Below are 27461 nucleotides of genomic sequence, written 5' to 3' on the forward strand. Positions count from 1 at the left end.
AAGCTACAGAAGATACACAAAAGCAAATGTGATTCTAACTGCTAACCTCAGGACAATCCATCAATAGAAGCCTTCCTTATTAGATTCATGCCACCTCTCAGCTTTAAGAAGCCTTCTACTTCAAAAACCTAAGTTATCAAAAAGGAAGTAACCTCCAAAAGAGTAGAGATATTGTCTATCTTGTTCACTGAGTCTAACATTACTGGTACATAGATGGGCACTCAGTAAATATCTTTAAATGAATGAATTTCTTTTATTATAATTTGAATAAATTATATATCCTTCAGCTAAACCAAATGTTCCACTTCAACTTTTACAAATAGACCTATCATTACTGCTCAGAGTATGGGTTTCTTTGTCTCTTATTTCAACTTAAAACTCAAGGGTTGTAAGAAGCAATATAATATAGGTCCATAACATCAACATTATATCATAAAAGATAATTGATGAGCAGTCTGAACTCATACAGTGTTATATTATTTTAAAGTATGAAAGCCTGTTTCTCATTTATATTTCTGAAGCAGTATTTGGAATAAAAAAATTTTTTTTGGTTCAGGTAATATTAAATAACACAGACTAGTCTCTGGGATGTAGTTAAGGCTGCTTTGGTTTTACTGTGATTCCAACTGTTCTGAACAAAGAAAATATAATTTATTTACCTGAAAGACTAATCAGACCTAGGTGGTTTTTCCTTCTAAAATACACAGGATATTATCTTCTGTACATAAATCCTACACTTCAGCCAATTTGCCAATTGGCAATCAACTTGAAAATAAGATCTTCATTACTTATAGAAAGCTCTGAGGATTAAAATGGTTAGGTAAGACAGTACTTACGGTCCTCTAACAAAAATAGAAAATGTGGCATTACTGGTCCACCATCAAAATCATGCTCCTAAAAATATCCTATCCACTTGAATTGATATTTGGGCATCAAATGCATAAAAAAAAGACATGTTGCGTATCTTAAAATGAGTATGTCAGTTAATTAATTCTGTGATCCCCTGCTACCAGCGGAGTACTGTACAATCTGTTATTATTCACTGTCCTATAGATCATCTGTTCTTGGTGCTGGTTTGTTCCAGGAAGAGAGACAGCTGCAACACTATATCCCTGTTCAACCTGAGGACCATCTGACTTTAATTGTAACACACAGCTTGATGTGGCTCTGGCTATGAGAAGCCAAAGTATCGTCTGTAATAATCTGGAAAAGCAGAAACCTGCCAACAGAGGGCTGAAAACAGGGACTTGTGCTGTCTGGCTGCCTGACGGGCTGCAGGAAATATGATTAATGAGTAAGGTATAATGATATCAGGAACCCGATTAGCACCACAAAAAGGTCACAGATCAAAGTAGTATGCATTTCATGAGCTACAATCATTGCATAAAATCTGTGGACTTGAAGAGGTAAACCAAAAAGAGGAGGAGGATAAAACCCTTATGTGATAACATGCTAACAAATACATAAAATACCATACTAATAATTTAATCACTTATAGAAAGTAAAGAGGAAGTTATAAAATGAATCAATACAGACTGTACTGTAGGAAAGCTTTGTTCATCACATGTGTATACTAAATATTTTTGAAAAGTATGTAAGTTATTGAATTCTTTCATAAAGACACATGTAAGTAAAATCAAGTATTTCCTAATTATAAATTTCAAAGATCAGAGATACAAATATTCAACTATAAACTATGTTTACATTTAATTTGCAATGTGATTTTTATACAGTTCCATTAAGAATGTAAGCTTATTAAGAGCCTAAACTATGAAGACATCATAAAACTTATAGGAAGAGGAATCACTGGCACAAATGTTTAATAAAGTTAATGGTTAGTTATAATAAACGTGCAGTTAGTATTGCAAAATACTGTTTTGTGTATAATTTCATGGGCAGGCAAAACTGAAATCTGATTGAAATCTACTGGGTAAGTTGCTACCTTCTTTTCTACAGTGCCCTTGGGAAGCTCATCCCAAATTGATGTGGCTCTTCTGAGGTAAAGGTAGTGAGAGCAGAGATGGGAAGTACTATCAGGAGAGGAGCTTACCTCAATTTACACAATTAAATTTCCTTAATTGTCAAAATATTATTGAAAAGCTTTTAAAATAACTTATTCAGATGTTTGTTTGCCTTCTATTCTCTTAAGGCAAACTAAATACTCTAACAAACTTCTTCGTACTCTTACTAGTACTAATATGGTAATAATTAATAGAGAGCTGATTCTCTTGAGACTTAAAATTTTAAATCGTATTTAAGGAGGGTTCCAATAATAAAGTGATCAGAACATGATTTCATTTTTCTTAAAAATATATTCCTGAAGAATGAGGATGATTATTTATACCTTTCAAATGTTACGTGTTATTTTGTATGTACCTAATAGTGAAACCATTTTTTAAAAATAGTGATTCATTTGGGATGTAAATTAAAAAATGAAAAGACAAGACTAGGAGAAAATTACTTGCAAAACCTATGTTGGATAAAGGACTTTTACAAAGAATTTATAAAGATCACTTACAATTAAATTATAATAAGAAAAACAACCCAATTAAAAAATAGGCAAAAGATACAGTTTACCAAAGAACATATATGAGTAGAAAATAAGCCTGTGAAAAGGTAGGCACCATCGTTTGTCATTAGGGAAATACAAATCAAAATTGCAATGAGATACCTACTAGGGCAGCTAAAATAAATAATATTGACAATACCAAGTCTTGGCAACTTTTTAAAAGACCCAGCAATTAAACTCATAGGAATCTATCCAAGAGAAATGAAAACAGATGTTCACCCTAAGACATATGCAAATATTTATAATAGCCTCAAACTGGGAAACTCAAATATTTGTCCATGAACTGGTAAATAAGTAAGTAAAAATATACTATATCTATACAATGGAATATTATGCAGCAATACAATACAATATGTTGCGATACGTAAGCAACGACATGGGTGAGTCTCAAAAATATAATGCTAAATGAAAGAAGCCATGCACGCAAAGACTACATGCTGCATGATACCATTTATATAAAATCTCATAAAAAAGCAAAAGTATAGAGACAGAGTCAGTGGTTACCTGGGACAAAAAGTCCCAGAGCAGAACCTGACTGCAAACAGGTATAAGGAAACTTCTTGGAGTGACATAAGTGTTCACAAGCTGGATTGTGGTGATGGTTACACAACTATAAATTTACTAAAACTCAAAGAATTGTACACTTTAAAAGTGAATTTTATGGTACATGTATTATACCTCAATAAATGTACTTTAAAAGGGTAATCACTGAAAGAAAAAAATTATGGAGTAACTGTACCTTTTATTGATTTTCATGAATCCCTGGGTAGGGCGTGTTGAATCATACAACCATAGACAACTGTCACATTTAAAGTTTGATTCTCCTTTTGTATCTGTCAGAGCTAATCCTTGTCTTGTGCCCTCGTTTTAACTATAATCTTCCAAAACGCATGTGGTAAAAGTAAAATGAAACATGTACCTGAAGACTGTGATAGAATAATATTAGGTACTAATTTCCAAGTGCCCACTGTAAGCCAAAGAATATTCTAGGTATTTTACATACATAATTAGAATTTTATATTCATAATCTTCAGACTACATATGATGAAACCAAGTCTCAGAAAGGTTAAACTACCTAGAATCCCATAATTAGCAAAGTGATTTATCCAGGATTGGGAAAACTGTTCTAACTTCGAGGCCTATGTTCATTCCACCCTGCACTGCTTCCACATACATAAAATGTGAAATTTCAGTAATAAAAGGATTGCAATTAGGATCTGGAAGACAGGATTAAATATAAATGTTGGTATAAAAGGTAAGAAATATCACTTAGAAAACTAAAATGCAAGAATTTTCCACAACTGTAAATTAAAAACACACTGGAATTTAGATTTCACTTTTTTTTTTTTTTAAGTAATCTCTACATCTAACATGGAGCTTCAACTCACAACCTCGAGATCAAGAGTGCATGTTCCACTGACTAAGCCAGCCAGGCACCCCTAGATTTCATTTTTAATATGGAGTATGACAGAGACATTACTTTTAAAAACTGAGAAAAAAAGCTACTAGATTCCAAGCTTTTATGAAACTTAAAGGCAAAAAGGAAAAGAGATATTACTTTTTCATAAAATAATACAAGAATGCACGTAAAAGAGGACTTTAAAGAATTCACTAGGGGGGAGTATGAAGAACACAATGATTACTGTGCTTTTAAGTTTTTAAGTTTTCATGTTCTAAATATTACATGAAGATTTCCTTGAAAAGATACAGGATATAACTTGAAAATCTTGTTTCTATTACCAAAATGTACAATGACCTTCTAACCTAGAGCACAGAATTATGTTATTTTCCTGGGACAAGAAACTCATGTTCCATAAAGCATTTAATTCCAGTTTCACTTAATTCTGAATTATCATGTGCATATGAAAGTAACCTAAATTCTGCATAAAAGAATAAAAGAAACCGTTACACTTTTCAAGTCAATAAAATTTAATATAAAATATATGGAAATTCACGAACTATTATGTGACTTTCAGTTATCTCTACCATCTACAGTTTTGTCCAGAAGACCAAGGGTTAATGATTATACCAACATATGAAAGATACTTTGAGAAAAGGCTCATGACAGACAGAGTAGATGATTACTATCTTACCAATCTGTTTATGCGAACAAATTCTTCTGAGGTTTTGGCCCAAGGAGGAAGTTCAACATCAGACACTACTGTCCCATCATCCATCACTCCAAGATTATAATTATTGAAGTTGACAAACATCTCAGGGAGATAATAAAATTCAGGGATCAACTCCTGTATAAAAATAAAAGACAATGTCATATTATAAACTATAGAATACCGACTAGATAGTCATAACGGGGCACGGTCATTTCCTATTGTGCAGAATTAGAACAAAATAAACATAGGGAATTTTTTTCTTTCCCTATCACAGCTCTCAGCCTAAGTTACTATTAAGGTAGACAGATACCATCCAATCAAATTTAAATAACACCTTATTGGTTGGTTATATGCTTTCTTTCAGGAAAATTCTCGTAATCTCAAAACTTTTACATACCAACTTTGAGTACTATTTGAGGTTTGACAAAGTATAAACAGAGATTAACATGTTGTAACAATAACAGCTTAAATTAAATTTTTTATGAGGTATGTGGAATTTTTGCCAGAAAAAAAACCCCCAAATCTTTATAAGTACTAAAATGCCACTGCACTGGTCCCTTCATCAACCAGGAAAATATTCATCACATTTAGCCGTGGTTTAACAATATATTTTGCTTATATTTCAAGACACTCAAGTTTAGTTATAATATACTACCTTTGATTAAAGATCAAAATTTACAAGTAGACTAGAAAATGACCTGAAAAAGAAACTTGGTAAATTAAATATGTGACCTTACTAGGAACATTTAAAACACACTTCAATAGGGTATTATATAAGCAGAAAATGCAGCTAGTTAGGTTTTTGTGTACAATAAGCCTCATGTATAACTATTTCAGAGGTCCTGTAGATCAGACTTGAAATCCAGTCTTGACATGGGTCAGTGACTCAGTGGTCTTTAAGATACCCCCTCAGGGCCAGCTATGGCAGGCCTGGCTTTCCAAACAGTTGAGTAAAATAGGGAGGTCATCAGATTTTGGACAAGGTCAGTATGAACTCTCCAGAGCAAAGAAAAAAGATCCAGCAGGAATTAAGCTATTATCACCTCCGTCATCCATGTGAAATGTTGCTTGACTTTGAATTGTACATCCTTTGTTTACAATCACAATAATTAACTAAGCAGGGTAGAAATGAGCTTGTCCTCCAAATGCCTGACAATCACCTGATCATTAGACTTGAAAAACACTTAAATTGAACATTTTTTTTTTAAAGGAAGAACCCTCTGAAAAGTTTAACCGTAAATGAAATCACACAAAAATATTAAGATTTTCATCTCCAAAAATGATGCATGCAGGTCTTAACTGATAAAAGGCGAAAGACATATGTGTGTTATTTTATGTAACAAAAAGTTATATTCAATATATTTGAGCTAACATTTATTGTGAGATGAGTCAGGTACTAAAACTCATAATAAACCTTAACACATTTAATTTTAAGAACTTCGCAAGGTATCACCTCCATTTTAAAAATGAACTAAGGCTGAAAAGAGTTAAGTAATTTGAGGTTACACAGCTAATTTAGATAAATTTGGAGCTTACATCAAGATTTGTCTAAAGCCTGTGTCCTTCACCACCAAATAAGTATGAGTTCTACTTATATAGTATACATAATACTAAACACTTTAAATGCAAGTTTTTAATATACATTCTAAGTAATTTTTTAAAAAGTAAAAAACTTTCACTCTTTCATAATAAGAACATGGCTTTTCTTAAAAAATATATATGATGTATCTATATATACTTATTATATAATACAATTAATCAAACAGGAAGAATTTTATAATATGCTATAATTATTATTTACCCAAATATGAAGATAAGTTGCTTTATAACTACTATTAATTTGCTGTAGTGTGCATTTAATAAATTGCAACTTTGAGAAATTTTACCAAAATGTCTTATTTTCACTCCATATTACTTGTGCTAACAAAGAAGAATGTTACTTTTCCCAAGTCTTATTCTACAATAAGAGGGAGGACCATACCTTGTATATTCTAAGTGTGACATTTCTTAACAATTTTCAAACAAATGAAGTCTTCAAACCTTCCTATGTATAGCACTAAAATTCTTAAGATTTTGTGTATTTGTCTCTATCTTCTATACATGTCATTTTATTCAGGTTGCTAAACAAATTGACAAAAACATACTTGTTCAAAACAGAAATGCTCTTCCTCATTCTTTTATAAGTTCTAAATTCAATGAACAGAAATACAGTGTTCCTGGCACACTGTATTTAAACATATAAACTTATTATGAATTTAAATGATTTTGTTGCTTTAATATTGACAGCTTACCCTAAAGATAAATTCGCTTAATTTAACTAAAGGGAGCAAAAAATACACATAAAACAAAAAGAAATTTTTGATGAAAAATATAAAGAAAGCAATTTTAAACTTTTAAAGTCTTTAGTGCACTATATTATTTCAGATACATGCCGGGAGGAAAGTAGTAAATCATCAATTTCCATTTAATTACCATATATCTTGTGATTTCCTTCTAAAGATAGATATCCTATAAATTTTGTACGATGGACATAAGAATATTTCAAAGTTAAAAATTTAAAAATTAACAATATAGCTCAATATTTCAATTGTTATTTACTGATACGAATTTACTCTCTATTTTTTACCTCTTACCCCATACCCCTCCAATTTCAAAAGAGTAGTCAGATAGTTTCAGAATATTTGCAGGGTCTAGAGAAGAAGCCTCCTGAAGACATCCTTTTCCTGTCTTTTGTCAAAGTCTAAGCAAACACAGATTACGTAAAGTGTCCAGGAAGAAGCAGTATCAAATGTTAGTATTTTTAAGGATAGAAGCTAAGAAGAAAGAGATTGTTCCCAAGATTAGGGAAACAAATTTCTAAAAATCTATATATAATCAGTTTTCATTTGGCCTGAGGGGAAAAGGAGGGGATGAAGAGGTTAAGATTGTCTCCCAGGGGACAGCAAATGGTGATCAGGGTCATAGCTTGCCCATACAGTACCTAATGCATGAATTAGAAAAACGCAACCCTTCTGGGCTAACGTAGCCAAAGGGAAGTCAGTTTGGTAAGCTACTACATGCTGGATTTTAGTTCCTATTCTTTCCTTCAGTCAAGTGCCGGTATGGTACATACAATCTGCCCAACTGCCCAACGTGGTAGTCTCATGACGGTGTACTTAGGGAAACGAGCGCCTTGGCACCAGCGCCTCTGTAATCAGCAAGTATTTCTTAACCCAAGCAGAGTTGCCTACTTCCAAAAGTCCATGTGTCTTCGACAATGAGGATATGACCAATAAACAAGATGGACTGAAGATGTGAGGGTCAATTTTCTAGGTATCACAGACTGGAAAATGAGATCTCTGCTCTACTCTCTAATGACTGTGAATGAATTTCCTACTAGCCTGATATGAGGAAGATTTAAATTCAAATTGGGACATTTCTTATCCACTTGAGTCGGTAATTATGAATTTATAATCCAATAATAAAAAGACACCAACGTATTTAGTGAGAATTATCTAAGGAGACAAAATGGTAGGAAGAATGCAGTATGAGCAAACATACAAATACAATGTGCTGATGTTATTAATAAAACTTTTTAACATATAGAACTGTTGAATAATTATATTGTACACCTGAAACTAATATAACACTGGATGTTAATTATACTTGAATAAAAAAAATACAAGTTAAGATATAAAAAAATTAAAAAATAAAAGAATAAATTCCTCTTATTTATTTTCTTAAGCCTTAGGTAGGCTTATGAAGGGTAATAGAACACATCATTATCACAAAGAAGTATGTATTTAGTTTTTATTCTTTGCAGAAAACTGTGTTAAAGATCTGGGATATAGAGACATGAGTTTAGGTCTAAACCGCTAAATAAGAGTGAAAGAATATACTTATTAGGATGTAATCGGTAGTAGGAACAAAGAGCAGTCTAGAAATTCAAAAGAGAAAATGATGTCTAAAAGTTGGAGGGGGGGAGAGAAAGGTTTAGGGAAAAGAGCATAATATACCGTATTTCCCTAATACAACACTCATCAAATTATACTGTAATTATCTGTTTGCTTGTTTCTCCTTCTAAACTTAAGGCACCATAAGATTGAAGACTTCACCTATCTTGCTCACCACCACACCTCCAAAACCTAGGCACAGAGTGTGACAAATATGAGGTATTCAGTGACGAGAATAGTCCTGATGGGGGAATATAGAGAGTGAAATGTGCATATCACTTGCTTCTAATGATCAATGAAGAAGAATTTAATTGGTTTAGAGAGGACTATATACATGCAGTGGGAAATAAAGTGGGAGATGTAGGCAGGATCAAAGTGTGGAAAGCCCTGAATGTCAGGCTGTGAAGTTCAGCTTTTTTTTTCATAAGAAAAAAAAATTATTCCCATCAGCAAATTTAAAAAATGAACATGGTTTTATTTGTTTGTTTATTTATTTATTTAAAAGATTTATTGGGCACCTGGGTGGCTTAGTCAGTTCAGCATCTGCCTTCAGCTCAGGTCATAAGCCCAGAGTCCTGGGATCAAGCCCTGAGTAGGGCTCTCTGCTCAGTGGGGAGTCTGCTTCTCCCTCTGCCTCTCCCCCTGCTCATGTTCTCTCTCTCTCTCTCTGTCAAATAAATAAAATCTTTTAAAAAAGTAAAATATTTATTTATTTGAGAGAGCGAGCAAGCAAGAGAGTGTGAGGGTTGGAGGGGGGCAGAGGCAGAGACAGAATCTCAAGCAGACTCCCTGCTGAGTGCAGAGCCCTACACCACAGGAGGCTCAATCTCATGACCCTGAGATCATGACTAGGGCAGAAATCAACAACGGGACGCTTAACCGACTGAGCCACCCAGATGCCCCCCCCCCCAAATGAACATGAATTTAAAGTAAGATAAATGTTTCAAACAAATTAACAGTTAAGAGAAAGACCACAAAGAACCTACACTTAGTATAAAAGACATCATCAGATAAGCACAATTAGGTTGAGTAACGAAGTGAGCATATACACTTAAAACATATTACAACCTCATTATAAGAAAATCTGCATAAATAAATCAGTTGATGAGAGTTGAGTACTCATACTATAAAACAAATATACTGAACTCAACTGAGATATAAAAAACATTTGATAAAGAAGTATATAAAATGCCTCAATTTTACTATGGATATAGTGACATTCAAGTATATACTTGTAGAATTCCAACTTAATCTTAAAAGTATCTTCCTAAAAGAACCATGCCTTAACACCTAAATATTAAGTTAAAAATTATCTCCTTTGACAGATGATATTTAGTAACACAGTCAAAGATTATGTCAAATACTTTTAATGTACTTTTACAATGTGAAGTATGTTTTATATTCATCGGAACAGAACATTCAGCTCTGGATAAAAAACATATGCTCAGAAATTATAACACCAGTGGAAAATGATAAGTAAATAACACCGACAGAAGACAGAGATATTTATAATTCACATTTTCTTGCTGACAATAATTTTAATCTCTTTCATATAATTAGGCAGATGGATCTTAGAGGCAGGTAACATGGTCAAAATGTAGTGTATCATCCCTTAAAATAAAAATCTGAAAGGTTCAACCAGAGGTTATACCACAGTTCAGGATAAGCCCATTGCTTTGATCACAAATCCTACGGCTTTCATGGCATAATGACAAGGATTGGTTGTGACCACACATATGCTTTAGTTTTCTTTATTAAGATACGATCCCCACTGATATGGTCTCTGCAGTGAGGTTGTATGATTCTTCTAATAGACACCAATTCTATCCATTCAACTAAAACCATCACTTCAATAATACCTGGGTAACTCTGGAAAATACTAATTTATTAACCCAAAGAAACAAGAAAATCAATACTAAAAATAAAAGATGCTACTTTAGAGCTAAAGTTAAATTTTTATTCTATTCTTACTAAATTACACAATTCTGACAATTCAAGTACAAGAATAATAGCAAGGTAAATAATTTAATGTATACTGCTTTGGGGACACTGACAGTAAAAAAGATGTGAAAGCAAAATTTTGGCTTTTCACCATTTGGAAGATGATATATTTTATGAAGGGAGAAAAAAACCAAATAAGCTTTATTAATGAAAAAAAGAATTAGTGAACAACACGTTATAAAAAAAAATAATGAACATGTTCCAATACATTTTGACATTCAAATATTTATTTTGTTAGTCCCCAAAAGAGAAAAACCTTTTTAAAAAACTGATTAGAGTTCAATTGTACCTATAAGTAATTTTAAATGGACTGCATATCAGAAAGTTTTCAAATTGATGTTTAAATTTAGTTTCTCTTTATTTGGTAGATAAAATGCCATTTTTTCCTTTAATAAAAGAAATACAATCGCAATTTTAAAAATTAGAGAAGGAAAAATAATCTATAATCCTTCTAGACAGATCCAATGTCATGTGGTTTTTGATATTATAAAACTGTCATTTCAAATGCATTTAAATAAAGAAGAATCATGAATTACAAACCGATAAATAATAGATAATCTATATCAATCAAATACAGTAGAGAGAATAATTGGGTTTGAGTCTTGTCTACTCAACTTACTGGTCACATGCGCTTAAATTAATTTAATTTTTCTGACCCTTATTCACCTGCATTGTCATTTTTAAACAACAGGGTTGCTGTGAGGCTCAGAATACAAAATTCTATGGGCACATACCATAGTATTATTGCTATTACTATTATTGTCATTAATGTGACCCCTGATAAAAATCCAAAATGACAGACTCAATTTGACTGATATTGAAAGCAAACATGCCCATTCACAAAAACATTTAACATAATTCTAAGGGCATTTAAAAAAAATTGCTTGTAAAAATAAAATGTCCACAAAAATATTTGAGAGTTGATAAATTCTACTAAGTAAATATCACATTTAAAAAATATATATTTATTTTTTATTAGCAATGACAGAACAGCTTAACACGCCTCACTTTATGATGAAGACCCTGAATATTTTATAGTTCTCTCCTGCTTTTAGATGTTTTGCACTTCTATATTTGGAATGGACATCTTCACTGAGCTGTCCTGCTGTTCCAGCCCCTATCTTAAAAGAAATTGTAATTTGGGAAGAGATAATGGACATTAATAATGCAAACAACAGGCAAGTGTAACTGCCATAAATAAAATGCCCACCTTAAATCCTTTGTGGAACAAGTTGTAAAATACATACACATATACATACATATTGCTATGAGTATGGGGGAGAACGGTTATTATCAGTGTCTATGAACATATTAATGAACAGTCCACATTTTTAATTGAACAAAAATATCATAATCACCAAACACAAAACAAATCACAGCTGATGTATGTACATTTTTATAATTCAGGAAGACAGGAACATTTTCCAAGTGCCTTAAAAGGGTTTTTTTTCCTGCCTGGTATATAAGTAGCATAAGAAAAATATTCAATGTTTCAAGTAATTTTTATCAAAGAACAAAATAATGGTTCGTTGTAGATAAAAGGTACAAGGTTAGTTAAATGCTAAAAAAAAAACAAAAAACAAAAACAGTACACAGGTACAATATTTAACCCATTGATATATAAAGAAGAAATGGGTTAAAGAGATGTGGTTAAATGAACACATCTGAAAGTTATGCATAAGTTGTATATAAAAACAAGAATGAACACATATATAATTCTGTTAGAGTGTGAATGTTTTACATTACATTGTTAAGAGAGAGATGAGACATCTTGAGCTCACTCTCTTGTGGATGTGAATGTGAAAGACAGACTGATGGAAAAATACAAAATGAGAAAGAGAAAAAAGGGAGGGGAGGAGGGATGACATATGCCAAAATGTGCAAAGGATGTATGAAAAAAGGTGAGATTCTAATTTTATTTTCTTTTAGTATTTAAAAAAATTCTGAATTATTTAAAAATATATCTGAAAACAGAAGAATGAGAATATTTTAACAAATAAAGCTACTGAATAATCAAAGTTTAAGCTTTTTTAAAAAAACAAATGTATCAAGAAATACATTTCAGGCAATTATGTTCTATTAGCTATAGCTAAACACTTTCTTATAAATGGTTCTAACACTGATGCCATCAGTATCAACGGAATGTATTATGGTAGAAGGCATACTGATAGAGGAAAAAAGGAACCTAACTTATCTTCAGATTACAGACTCCTGGGATTTCTGAGGCAGTAGAGGGCAAGTCAAAGGACTCATGTTCTTACAAATCTCACAAGATACAAATAGAACTATTCTATTATCACCTCCATTTTGATCATCTCCATTATTTAACAAACATGTATATACTTAAAACTTAAGAGTTAATTCTTTTTTTTTTTTAAAGATTTTATTTATTTATTTATTTGACAGAGATAGAGACAGCCAGCGAGAGAGGGAACACAAGCAGGGGGAGTGGGAGAGGAAGAAGCAGGCTCATAGCGGAGGAGCCTGATGTGGGGCTCGATCCCATAACGCCAGGATCACGCCCTGAGCCGAAGACAGAGGCTTATCCGCTGTGCCACCCAGGCGCCCCTTAAGAGTTAATTCTTAAAGGTAAAACTCATTCATTTAATATTAGTGATAGTCATTTACTGAAAAATTTATTTATAATCTCTTAGGATTTAATTGCATTCTCTCTACTTAATTTTAAGTATGGAATATGCTATATTAACCCTACTAATTTTTTTAAGATTTTATTTATTTATTTGACAGAGAGAGCGAGTGAGCAGAAGCAGGGGGACTGGGAGAGGGAGAAGCAGACTCCCCGCTGAGCAAGGAGCCTGATGTGGGCTTGATCCCAGGACCCTGGGATCATGACCTGAGCCGAAGGCAGACGCTTAACTGACTTCGCCACGCAAGCGCCCCACCTTGGTTCCTTTTCTTCTGCTAGGCTATTATTCCCTTTATCTGCATTCCCCTCCCCAAAGACAACAGGTGCCACTGATCAGTTTGGGGTGTCTTTGCAACCATGAATTGTTCTGTGTGCATGCATTTGAAATTTAGGTAAATTGTGCTTTTGTCTTATATTCCACTTGCTTATTTTCGTGACTCAGCACGGTGCCCCTAAGCCACAACCCTACTCATTTTTTAAGTTAATACACATTTTACATTCATTACTAATAATACACAATAAATTATAACACAATAAATTATAACATAGTTTTTAAAATTTTATATCTAAGATGTGACCTGGATATCCTCCTAGATGTGACCAGTACAGGATGTCTACGTAGACTTCTTTTGTAAAGCTGTAACAGTAACAGCTCAATTTGTCTTAATCGTAAAATTGCAGAAAATGGAACTATTCTTACCTCTTGGTCAGCAGATGACATTCAGCTATCAGTTCTCTTGTGGACAGAAAAGCCCTTCCTAAAATATGAAGCATTAGTAACCCTATTCCATGTGGAGCACATATCGACCTAGGTTTTGCTATTCCCTTCTGGCTGGGATGCCCATGCACTTTCACTCTCCTCTTTCTCTAAAAATGACCTTTCAATGTCTCCCAGTCTCTTTCACTGATTCCTCTTTACTTGACATTTTAAAATCTATTTATTCTTGGGGTGCCTGGGTGGCTCAGTTGGTTAAGTGTCTGCCTCAGCTCAGGTCATGATCCCAGGGTTCTGGGATAGAGCCCCACGTCAGGCTCCCTGCTCAGTGAGGAACCTGTTTCTCCCTCTCCCTCCACCTGCCACTCCCCCTGCGTGTGTGCTTTCTCTCTCTCTCTGTTAAATAAATAACATCTTTAAAAAAAAAGTTTAAGAAAAATAAAGTCAATTTATTCTTTCATTCATTCAACCAATAATCACTGATTTCTAACTAAATGCAAGGCACTATTCAAAATGCTGAGGTTGCAAGGTAAATAATCGAAAAAGCCCCTACCTTCATAAAGCTCTAGTGATGGAGACATAAACAAACTAATACGTACATATCATATCAAATAGTGGCAAGCACTATGTAAAAAAAATAAATAAAACAAGATAAGGGGATACAGAATGAGGGTTGACATGGTGGTATTTTAGAAAGGGTGTTCAGACATGTCCACTCTGAGGAGGTGACATTTTTGCAGAGACCTGAATGAAATAAAGAAATGAGCAAAGCAAAGATCTGGGGAAAAGTGGTTGAGGCAGAGAGAACATCATATGCAAAGCCACCAAAACAGGAATGGACTTGGCACTTCTGAAGAGGAACAATAAAGGCAAGTGAGGCTACAGCAGAGTAACAGAGGACGATCAGAGAGGGATCCAGATAACCAGGACATCAGTGGCTACAGCAAGAACTTGAATTTTGTTTTAAGTTAGATGAGCAGTCATTGGAGAGATCTGAGCACAGGCATATGATCTAACTTACAATATAAAAAGATTATTCTCGCTGCTGTATAGAGAAACACCACACGGGGAACAGGTGAAGTGAGAAATAATGGCTACTTGGACTAGGGCCCTAGTGATGGATGTGGTGATAACTGGCCTGATTCCGAATATATTTTGAAGGTTGAGAGGGTGGACAACGGGGTATGAGTGAAAGGGAGGAATCAAAGATTCTAAGCTTTTTAAAGGCCTGAACAAACTGGTAAATAGTGCTGTCTTTTACTAACATGGCAAATACTGGGGAAGAGCAGGACTTTCTCTTTGAGTTTGATATTGGACTTGTTCAGTTTAAAATGCCTATGAATAGGAGTGCCTGGGTGGCTCAGTCAGTTAAGCATCTGACTCTTGGTTTCAGCTCAGATCATGATCTCAGAGTCGTGATATTGAGCCCCTGCACCGGGCTCGGTGCTCAGTGGGGAGTCTGCTTGAAGATTCTCTTCCGCTGCCCCTCCCCCACTCGCTCATCAGTGCTTCCTCTAAAATAAATATATAAATCTTTAAAAAAAATAAAATGCCTATGAACATATATCTAGTTCAAAAGGAGCTAGATATATAAATCTAGAATTCAGGGAGATCCATGAGATAAAGTGTAAACACCTAGGAAAAAGATATTGATAGAGAAGATATCTAAAACTTTAGTCCTAAGGTATTCTAACAATTTAGGGTATGAAAACAAGATAATGCAGTAAAAGAGAATGGGGAAAAAAAAAAAAGGTAAGAAGATAGCCAGGAGAGGGTGGCTTCTTATTCCAGAAACAAAGTAAGAAAATGTTACCCCAAAAAAGAATCAATTAATTTTGTCAATAATGGTGACAGAACAATTAAGATGCGAACTGAGTATCTGCATTTCACAACATGGAAGTTGTTCATCAATGCCTCTGACAAGACTGATTTCAATAAACTGGTGCAAGAGAAAGCTTGATTTGAGTGGGCTTGAGAGATAATGGGAGCTGAGGAAGTGGAGGACAAAAGAACAGACTACTCTTTCGAGTGGTTCATGATAACTATCACCTATTACTCCTTCTTACCCCATATGCCTATGAAACATTTCTGAAGCTTGGGTTTGAATCCTCAACTAGTAGGTGATATTATCCTCGTTATTATGGAAATACATCAATGTGTCAAAAACTGAATTCACACATTTGCTCTACAAACCTGCTTCACTGTAATTCATAGCATCATTTATTCAGGCACCAAACCTAAAGAATCATCTTTAGACATACAGATGGCCAAGAGACACACAAAAAGATGCTCAACATTACTTATCATCAGGGTAATACAAATCAAAACCACAACAAGATATCACCTCACACTTGTCAGCATGGCTAGTATCAAAAAACAAGAAATAACAAGTATTGGCAAGGATGTGGAGAAAAGGGAACCCCCATATACTGCTGATGGCAAAGCAAAATGGTACAGTCACTATGAAAAACAGTATGGAGGGTCCTCAAAAGATTAAAAATAGAACAATACAATCTAGCAATTCCACTTCTGGGTATTTATCCAAACAAAACAAAAACACTAATTCAAAAAGATCTATGCACCCCTATGTTTACTCCAGCATTATTTACAATAGCCAAGATACAGAAGAAACCTAAGGGTCCACCAAAAGATGAATGAATAAAGAAAATGTGGGGGGTGTGTGTGTGTGGGTGTGTGTGTTGCATGTATGTATATAGAGAGGTAGGTAGATAGGAGGAATGTTACTCAGCCATTAAAAAAAAAAAAAAGAAATCTTACCATTTGTGACAACATAGATGGATCGAAGACGGTATTCTGCAAAGTGAGATAAGTCAGATGGAAAAAGAGAAATACTGTATGATTTCACTTAAATGGGAAGTCTAAAAACAAAACAAACGAACAAACAAAAAAAAGGAAATAGACTCATAGATACAGAGAACAATCTGGTGGTTGTTAGAGGGGAGGAAAGTGTGGGGCTGGGTGAAATAGGTGAAAGTGATTGAAAGGAACAAACTTCTGGGGCACCTGGCTGGCTCATTTGGTGGAGCATGTGACTCTTGATCTCTGGATTGTGGGTTAGAGCCCCATGTGTAGAGATTACTTAGAAATAAAATCGTAAAAAACAAACAAACAAACAAACAAACTCCCAATTATAAAATAAATAGGTCACAGAGATGTACTGCATGGCATAGGGAATATAGTTAATAATATAACTGTATGGCGACAGATGGTAGCTACATTTATCATGGTGATCACTCTGTAATTATATAAATGGTGAAGCATTATGTTGCACACCTGAAATTAATATAATATTGTATGTCAACTATACTTTAAACGAATAAACAGAAAAATAAAATAAAGAAACAACTTTATGTCTCTCCATCCCTTATAGTCAAACAAATGCCGAATCCTGGAGAATTAACCCATCCCTTGAATACATCCCCTTAACCACTTAACTAGTTGAGGCTCTTATCATCTTTCCCTTTAACTAACCGTAAAGGTCAGGAGAAATGTTTTTTCTATGGATTTCTAGGATTTCTCTGAAATCCTAACATTTCTCCCGACCTCCAGTTCTCATCCTTTTTTCCCATCTCATCCCTTTTCCCCCTGGTGGGATCTATTTTCCATACTGCTGCCAAAGTTCTTTCTTTTATAGTACAGCCAATTACATGGTACTTCCATTCAAACATCTTAAATGGCTCCTCATAGCCTATAGCAGGGAATGGTAAACTATAGCCCATTGGCCAAAAACGACCAGCCACCTGTTTCTGTAAATAAATTTTTACTATAATACAATCACACTCATTTGTTTACATATTGTCTACGATGGCTTTTATACTACAGTGGTAGAACTGAGTAGCTGTGACAGAGACCACGTTGACTGCAAACTGAAAAGTATTTATTATCTGGCTATTTGCAGAAAAATTTTGCTGAACTGACCTATAGAACTAAGCCAAATATCTTTAAAATATTACCAAGAATCTTCATACTGGACCACAACTGCCTTTCAGTGTCTCTCCTTTTTTATGTTTCCTACACACCAAAGCACATTAAGACCAGTTAGCAGAGCAATAAGCATTCTCCAATGTGCCAAGAATTTTCTCTGACTTCATTCACCTTCCTCTGAATTCACCAAGTATTAATTTAATAAATATTTAATTTAGTGTCCTTGGTGTTCCAGGTAGTCCTTTAAGCTCTAGGAAAAAACCAATGAGCAAAACACTCCCATTCATGCTGTCACGGAGCTAATGTTCCAGCAGGATAAGACATAATAAGCAAATAAATATATTTATGACAGATGGTGAGTAACATGAAGAAAAATGAAACTGGAAGTCAGTAAAAGGGCTTGGGGTAAGGGATGTAATTTTAAATGGAGAGGACAGAGAAGTCCTTACTAAGAAGGTGACATTTGAGCAAAGACTTGACAAGGGTAAAGGAATGAAGCTATCTAAAGAATTTTTCAGGAAAAACAAGGGCCCTGAATTGGGAAGATACTGGAACATTTGAAGAATACAATGGAGGTCCTGCTTAGTTAGAACAGAGTGAGAAAGGGGGCAAATAGTACAAGAAGAGGTCAAGAGCTAATAGGACTTTGAAGGGCAGAGGTAGATGGCGTTTGAGGCTTGCATTTAAGGACTAAGGCTTTTACTCTCAACTGGGAAACCAGTTGCTAAGATGGCAACTTAATAAAGTTAATAAGATGGAGAAGACCAGGTTTGAAGGAATAAAGAAATAAAGAAATAAAGATCAGGAATTTGGTTAATTTTGAGACACATTTTATATATTCAAAGGGAGATATCAAGGAGCGAGTTAGATACCAAGATAATGTACAGGCTAGAGACATAAATCTGGGAAGCTTCTTAGGACTCTAGCAACCTTTAAGACACAAGTCCAGTCTCAGGATGCCTGGGTGGCTCAGCTGGTTAAGCAGCTGCCTTGGGCTCAGGTCATGATCCCTGGGTCCTGGAATTGAGTCCACATGGGGGGACATTGCTCAGCAGGGAGCTTGCTTCTCCCTCTGCCTACCATTCCCCCTGCTTGTGCTCCCCACCCCGTCCCGATTTAAAAAAGATACAAGTCCAGTCTTACTCTATGAAGTCACTCACAACCTCACCTCCCCAGTCAGAATTAATTTCTTTGTGTTTATATCTTATTATACCACTTATCACTGTCTAAGCTGTATTAAAAATAGTTTTATATATACCTTTCTCATCAGAAGGTATGTGAAATAAAGAACTATGTTTACCTTACCCTTTTAACTCAAGTGCTGTCTAGTATATATTGCATGTGATAAATAACCAATAAATGGTGACTTAAGTGTGTTTTTGAAGATTTTAGTTCAGCTGTCATAGGAAGTTTTCTGCCTGAAGGCTGGGAGCTAGATACTTATTTCCTAACTAAACCTGCTCTTCTGTGTTCTCTACACACATGTCCAAGTCGAATTTAATTTCTCTTTCTGTCTCACCTTACAAGACCAATCAATCACCAGATCTCAACAGTTCTTACCTTCTAAACACATACTAAATTCATCTACATTTCTCTACTACCATTGCCACTACTGAGTTCAAGACTCCACTCTTTCTCCCCTAATTAACACTTTACTGATGGCTTCACTCTTGCTCATAGTTGATACATACTCAAACACCAACCCCAGTGTTCTCTTCAAAACCACAAAATCTGTTCATGTCTCTACTTTAACCCTTCCAATGTCTCCTTACCATCCCAGGATAAAGTTCAACCTCCTTACCAAAGCTTATATGGCCCCTCATGTTAGGCCTTGGATTTCCTCTCCTCTCTCTTCTCTTCATTTCTGATGCTATATCTAGGAGCCCACATAGCCTTAATTATACCAAACTGCTGGTACTGTTTTATTGTCAGTATCTCTTCTAAGGAGTAAGTTCATCAAAGGCAATGGCTGTGTCTATTTGGCACTGTACCACAACCAGGGCCTGAGAGTGCCTAAATATAATTAAAATAAAAAGTTTAAAATTAAGTATTACCTCAGGACTGCCTCAAACTTTTTACTCAGATTATACTAAAATTTTAGTATAGGTTATTTTAGTACTGTATTATTGTCCTAAATTCTAGGCTTTTGGAGAAGTATGGTTCTCCAATAATCATTTTAGATCCATATACTATTGCGGTCCATTCTGAAATAATGAACCTAGGTGATATTTATGACTCCTTCCACTCTTCAATCCTAATTATTAATAATTTCTGTATGAGAGAAGGAAAAGAGTTTAAAGGGAGCAAGTCCAATTTTATATAATCATTAAATTAAATGTATTGACACTAAGGTCCCTGAAATGAGTATGTTGCCTCAGAGCCAGGGGAAAAATCAGTGACATGAACTGCATAGAAAAGCTTAGATATGTGTGTAATACTTAGATGTGATTACCTAGTGAAATTCATTCAAGTTTTATGAGCCCATGATTTGCTTCACAAAATTTGGCTGTAACAGTTCAGTAATCTATTTTGCACTTCAGTGTCTAAACTTAACTGAGTTTTGTTTGTTTCTTTGTTTTTTAGAGAGAGAGAGGGATAGAGAGGATGCACATGAGCTGGGGAGTGGGAGGCCGCAGGGCAGAAGGAAAGGGAAAGAGAAGTTTAAGCAGGCTCTATCTATGCCCAAGGCAGAGCCTGACACTGGGCTTGATCTCACAATCCTGAGATCATGACCTGAGCCAAAATCAAGAATCGGATGCTTAACTCACTGAGCCACCCAGGCACCCCTTAAGTGAGTTTTTAAGACTTGAAACACAAAATCTGTTGGGGATTTTAAAATATTTATCACAATGATGATTCTCCAACCCACTTTAAGCACACCCCATTTCAATCCTCAAGAATACCTATTATTGCTACTACCTATCAATATTCAGATGAAGTACAACATCAGGAACATTGTCCGAAGCATACATGGCTTGATACAGTAGCCATTAGCTACAAGTGGCTGGCTACTGAACACTTGAAATGTGCTTAGTCTAAAAAGAGATGTGTTATTATAAATATAAAATACATACAAGACTCAAAAACAGTAGGAAAAAAGAATGTAATATATCTGAATAATTATTTTATATTGGTTACATGTTGAAATAACAATATTTTGGATACTAAAATTAATTTCACATGGCGCTTTTCACTTTTTAAAATGTGACTATAAGAAAATTTAAAATTACACATGTGGCTGGCAATTGTAGCTTGCATTATATTTCTTTTTTTTTTCCTAAGGATTTCATTGATTTGAGAGAGTGTGAGAGCGAGAGAGATCACAGAGCAAGAGGGAGACGCAGACTTGCCGCTGAGCAGGTAGCCCAACTCAAGGCTCAATCCCGGGACCCTGAGATCATGACCTGAGCCAAAGGCAGCCACCTAACCAACTGAGCCACCCAGGAGCCCCTTGCGTTATATTTCTATTGAACAATAGTAAGCCTACTTTTGAAAAAAATATTTATTTACTTTAAAGAGAGAGAGAGAACAAGAAAGAGCGTAGGGGAGTGACAGAGGGAAAGAGAAACCCAAGCAAACTCCCAGCTGAGCATGGAGTCTGAAGTGGGGCTCTATTTCACAACCATGAGATTAGGACCTGACCTGAAACCAAGAGTCAGATGCTCAACTGACTGCTCCACCCAGGCACCCCGAACAGTAGTAAGCCTACTTAACTGATCAACACCTCTAACAGTTTATCCAGGCAGAATGCAAGCATCATTGAGGGTCATACCTGAAATGAAACCACCAATGATACACAAAAATACAAATGATTCCCAGAACTCTAAAATGGTAAGTCATGCTAAAATTCAAAGATTGCTTTAGTAAAATTTATTTAATAAAGTCTTTTTCTTCCCTAAAATAATTCACATTTTTACTTTAATTTCATAGGAATAACCTTTATTTTTTAGTAAGTTATTCTCTGAGTATTAGCCGAGTGCAAGAAATAGGGTTTCTAAGATATTAAAGTAACAGTTCCCCTTCAGCACAAAAAGAGTTAAGTACTAGAAATGTTATCACGTTATTATTTTTCCCTAAAAAAAATTAATCGTCTTTCTACCTCACAACACTTCATTTTTGTTTTTTTAAAGATTTTTAAAAAAGATTTTATTTATTTATTTGACAGAGAGAGAGAGAACACAAGCAGGGGGAGCGGCAGAGGGAGAACCAGGCTCCCTGCTAAGCAGGGAGCCCAATGGGGGGCTTGATCCCAGGACCCTGAAATCATGACCTGAGCCAAAGGCAGATACTTAACCGACTGAGCCACCCAGGCGCCCCTAAAGATTTTATCTTTATGTGATCTCTACACCCCATGTGGGGCTCAAACTTACAACCCCGAGATCAAGAGTTACATGCTCTATCAACTGAGCCAGCCAGGTGCCCCACAACACTTCATTTTTGTAAAATGTCATGAAAACACGTTAGAAAATGTATACCATATTCATCAAGCAAGGTATACTTTAGAATACACTCAATAAAGTGATTCTCACCACCCATACTTCACTATCCTCTGTGTACTGTTCAACATTTTTCTTATTATTTCCAGAAACTTCAACAAGACAATACAAATAAGAACAGACTATAATTAATATTCCACTGAAATACGTTATATCTCAATGAAATATTTATACTACTATAATGACTTAAATGTACTTTCTTATACATTTATTCTTATACATTATATTATTATTATGACTTAAATATGCTTTCTAAAGTGTTAAAAAGTAACATTTTAAAAAAGGCAGGATAAAAGAAAAGAAGCAAGATTAAATACTTCCTCAGTTTTAAAAGGACCATCTAGCCATGTATAAGGAGGCTCTTTAAGCAGCCTGTGTAACCATGTATTACATATTTTTCAAAGTACTTGAAAAGTTGTAGGGACCAAATTAGTTAGTTAGCAATATAGAAAATGTAATTTATCAATGTCCTATCTACCGTACAGATGTTTTGCGGTTTAAAAAAAAAAAGGAGAATATACATATTGGTTATAAGAGCAAGTAGGTTTTAGCAAATAGTCCTGAAAAAAATTTCTGTGCCTCTGAACAAGATTAAATAATATTATGAATGAAACTATATTTTTATTCAGGCCAAATCAACTTGACACTTCGAATTCTAAAAAAAGTTTTTAAGTTTTTCCTTAACTCTGTACTCTGTGTCTTCATACAGATGCTTTATATAACACTGCTAGAAACCCAGAGATTAAGTAGCACAACAGCAAGAATTCAAATTCTAGTATTTGTCTAGTAGTTGGAGCTGTTTTATTAAAGACTGCTGGGGCATTCAAAAGAAAGTGAGATGAATCTAAGTCTTTATTATTTGTGAAGGAATAAGAAAAATTAGGAAGAAAGGTAAAGAAGTTCTTTTTTTTTGTTTTTTATTTTTATTTTTTTTTAGTTTTCAATGTTGCAGCTGTTTTGTGTGGGTTTTTAATTTTTTTACAGGTAGGGTATTTTAAGGTAAGTGTTTGGGAAAATGGAACTAGACTTGTGCTAACTGAAGAATCTTGACAGAAAAAGGCTGAGATTCAGGAAAAAGAGATGACAGAACTACAAGGATCTATCCTATGCACCTCTGGTCTAACAAAGCATTAAGAAGGAATGTCTAGCACTTAGAGGTAGAAAGTTGAAGATACACATTATCCATTTATTGTGAAGTAGGAAAAATAATTTTCAAATTCATGATTTTATTTTTGTTTAAATTTCAAGTACCAAACTTAAGTATGAGGTTATAACTTGGTCATGAGATGCTTAACAAATGAAAGAATTAACAAATTTTTTAAAAAATCATGTCTTCAATTTGATAACAAAAAAGTTAGGCTTATCACTGTTTTCATATGTCCATATCCCTTATTACTTCTCAAAAGAGTTAAATAAGTAATTCAATAGCTTTGAGATTAGAAGGATTCAAAAATAATTATTAAATCTACTAGCTGTTCTGATTTACTGTTATCTAATTACCCATCTCAAAATCATCTACTGATGATTCTTTTTTTTTAAAGTAAGCTCTAAGCCCAATGAGGGGCTTGAACTCACAACCCTCAGATCAAGAGTCACATGTTCTACTGACTGAGCCAGCCAGGAGCCCTCTACTGATGATTCTTAAAAAATATGATATATAATTTCAAGAGTATTTCAGAGTACATTATTTGCAATATCAAAAAATCCCATAGATGTCCCAACATAAAAGATTATTTCTGCATATGGTGTAATCTTCTTCAATAAAATATCTTTGATAAAAGCAATGTTGTGCTCTATTGTAAGATAAAGTATGTGAATTCATTTTATAGTCTGCAAAATACCACACCTAAAAGATATAATTATCATTAAATTTTTTAAAGGTACTCTATAGTAACATAAACATTAGTAATGTAACTTTTCTGCTTTTAAGCCCCAATATTTCTTATATGGTGCTTATCATTTTCTTCCATATAGTATAAATATTTATATATAAGTCATATTTCTTTATGAGACTATAAGGCATTTCACATCCATAGGCATATCTCATTATATTCAACAGCATCTAACACAGTACCTATCAGAAAGAGACAGTATGTCATGAAAATAAAATACTATAACTTCTGAGGGTAGAAGCAAAGATCTAGTAAGGATTACGTTAGCTACTGTGCAAAGTTTTTGATTTTTTACAGTAGTGAACATAGATAGGAGAACTTTTCGTTTCCCTCAATAATAATGCAACCTTATACCAAGCAGAGTCAGATATGAATTTTAGTAGCAGGTAAAAGATGATTACCTTAAGAAAACAGACATGGAATCTTTAAAATAAAATGAAGTAAAATAAAATTAAATAAATTAAAAGGCTGAGATTCTTCTCATAGTATTTTTCTGGCTGTATTAATTTCATTCACTAAGTTTGTAATGCCATTGAGCGTGCTACCTTACATTCATACTACTGTATTTTTCCTTTTTAAAGATTCCAAGAAGGAAAAAACAACCATTCTACAACTAAAGAGAAAGAGACAGGGAGACATATGACAGGTAGAGATAGACAAAGAACAGAGAGACAGAGACAGAGATTCTATACAGTTGTTCTTGGCCATTTAATTAAAGCCTCAGCTTTTGAGGCTTCTCTTCAGTAAACAGTGCTATGCTGCAAGAGAGTAACTGTCAACATTCACTCAACAAGGAACACAATGGCAATAGTAAGTATAAAATGAAACATTTCTGTACCTTTATATCAGATGTATCACGCTGACAGTTTCGCCAAGCTCTGGAAATTGATGAAAAAGTTCGATCTGCATGATCAAATTTCCCTCCTTGCAAATTTAGGAAATAAGTTGTGAAAGGTTCCTAAAAAGTAAGCAATTAAAAAAATTCATGTTTCCTCCTGCATAAAAATATGATTTTAAAAAAATCATTATATTTAGATACTTCAAGGACTAATAGACATTAGCCAGCTATATACAAACTAGGTATAAAATGGGAATTATATCTAAATTATTGTATTAATGTTCTTAAACTATTTTTGTTTCAGAATATTTCCAAAATTTGGCATTTGCCACATTTTTCAGACTCTCTCCTTTTTCAAGAACAATTTATTAATAAAATTCAAACATAAATTAGACTGCATTTTCTTCATAGTACAGGGAAATAGTCTAATATGTAATTTTCCTATTGTTATGGCTCAATATTTAATTTATGATTAAGAAAAGAAAAATGTTTGGAAGATTTAAAAGCCTCCTCTTAGTTAAAGAACACTTAAACACATATTAGTAGATAATTGCTTGAAATTAGCTAAGCACTATAAATTACTTCTAGGATTTATGTCTGCCTGTACCCTTCTAACAAGCTTTAATTAATGATGTGCTGCTAATGCTTTCCCAAAGAAATTACTTTCTAGTAGATGAATCACCTTTCAATTTTACAGAAACATTTCTTGTTTAACCAATATATTATCAATACACAGTAGCCTTGGTGTAATCTACAGACATACCTTATTCCATTTGGGGCAACTGAAGTTCCTAAAATATATGAATATATGCTATCTGAACAAAATCTTACTTAGTTCTTATTTTAATATGCTACATTTGAAAATAACCTATGTTACAATTTAGGATCTGATGAGATATCAACCTTTTGAAGAGGCAAATTTAAGAAAAATATTCACATAGTTCCAGTGAAACATTTTTAAGGCTATTGTATAGTAATACCATGTTATCAAATACATGCCAAATGGGATAAAGAGATATTTATAATTAGAAATCTAATCATTGAAAAAAAAATTCAGCATTTAAAAAAGATGCCTACAACTCTCAATCATTGCATATTCTCCACAACACTGAATTTAGTTATTCAGTGTATTATTCAAACTGAACTTACTATTCTTAGCAGCCATGCAAGAACAAAACTTGCAGTTGAGTAATGAGTACCATAGTGGAACTTTGGAACTTGATCATCTTCCCATGATTCGTAACGCTCTGCAAAGAATGCTGCTCTTTTTGGATTCAAAGCTCCTATTGGCTGCCAATGTGGAGGAAAAACAAAACAAAACAAAACAAGAACACATAAATGTAATCATCTTTTATTTCTTTCTTCAAATGTCATCCTACTAGCAAGTGTGAAAAATCTTTTCCAATGCAGGTTAAACATACACATATAAGTGGAGGGAGAAACCTGTCATTTCTCAGTGAGTCTAGTTTCTGTTGAATACAGATTTTTAATCAGACTATAACAAGTATTTTCATAAAGACAGTTACATGAAGTGAATATTAGCTATATAATATTTTGGAAAGCACCTATAAAATCCTATTTATATAATTAGAAGCAACAACTAGAAACAGAATCTTGATGTTAGAGAATTAATTCACAATAGCTTCTGAGAAGAGGAGGAAACAAAACTAGAAGGGAATGAGGAGTGCAAGGAAGACAATGAGTGAAAAAGGGATTAAATGTAAATATAGAAATTTCTAGTAGTATGAGTAAAAGCAGAATTTAGAGGATAAAAACACCCTGGCCTGAAATAAAGTATAATATGTATGTGTACGTATATATATAACATAAAAATAATAGAAGACAGATTATGCATTTATACAAGAAAATGATACACTATAACAGAGGGCAGAAAAGCAGGATAGCAAATAGTCAAAGAATGTGGGCTCACTGGAATAGTAATAATACTCAGTCCGAAGGCTGTTTCAGAAAATAAAATGAGTAATTACATGTAAAATCCTACAAACCATGCCTGACAATATTCAATGAATGCTAACTATCACTTTTAAGATTATCTTTCAGAATCGGGGTAAAGTTTGAATGAAATAATAGCCTGTAAAACCCTTAGAACATAACTTGGCATAAAATAAGAGCTAAATAAATGTTAGCTGGTATCATTATTATTGCTGCAGCTGTTGTTATTTAGAGAAAACATGAATTTCATTAAAAAGCATCCAAAATTTTCTGTGATTACGCACATGTATATTTTTTGCCTTTTATTTATTTATTTTTTAAAAATAATTTTTATTTTGTTATATTAGTCACCATAGAGTACC

The 27461-nt window shown here is 33.9% G+C and overlaps 1 protein-coding gene across 5 annotated transcripts in view; it reads right to left on the reverse strand.

The window, feature by feature from the left end:
- Positions 1 to 27461, reverse strand: part of LRBA (LPS responsive beige-like anchor protein) — a 791618-nt gene that overhangs the window by 136052 nt on the left and 628105 nt on the right. For all 5 annotated transcript variants that reach the window (XM_044384357.3, XM_026499457.4, XM_026499458.4 and 2 more), the window contains exons 45-47: positions 26296 to 26436; positions 25147 to 25266; positions 4663 to 4815 (exon numbers count right to left, since the gene is read on the reverse strand). In XM_044384357.3, coding sequence (XP_044240292.2) covers positions 4663 to 4815; positions 25147 to 25266; positions 26296 to 26436 — 414 coding nt within the window. The remainder of the gene's footprint in view (positions 1 to 4662; positions 4816 to 25146; positions 25267 to 26295; positions 26437 to 27461) is intronic.

This window comes from Ursus arctos, unplaced genomic scaffold (assembly GCF_023065955.2).
Source record: "Ursus arctos isolate Adak ecotype North America unplaced genomic scaffold, UrsArc2.0 scaffold_11, whole genome shotgun sequence".
NCBI classification, from domain to species: domain Eukaryota; kingdom Metazoa; phylum Chordata; class Mammalia; order Carnivora; family Ursidae; genus Ursus; species Ursus arctos.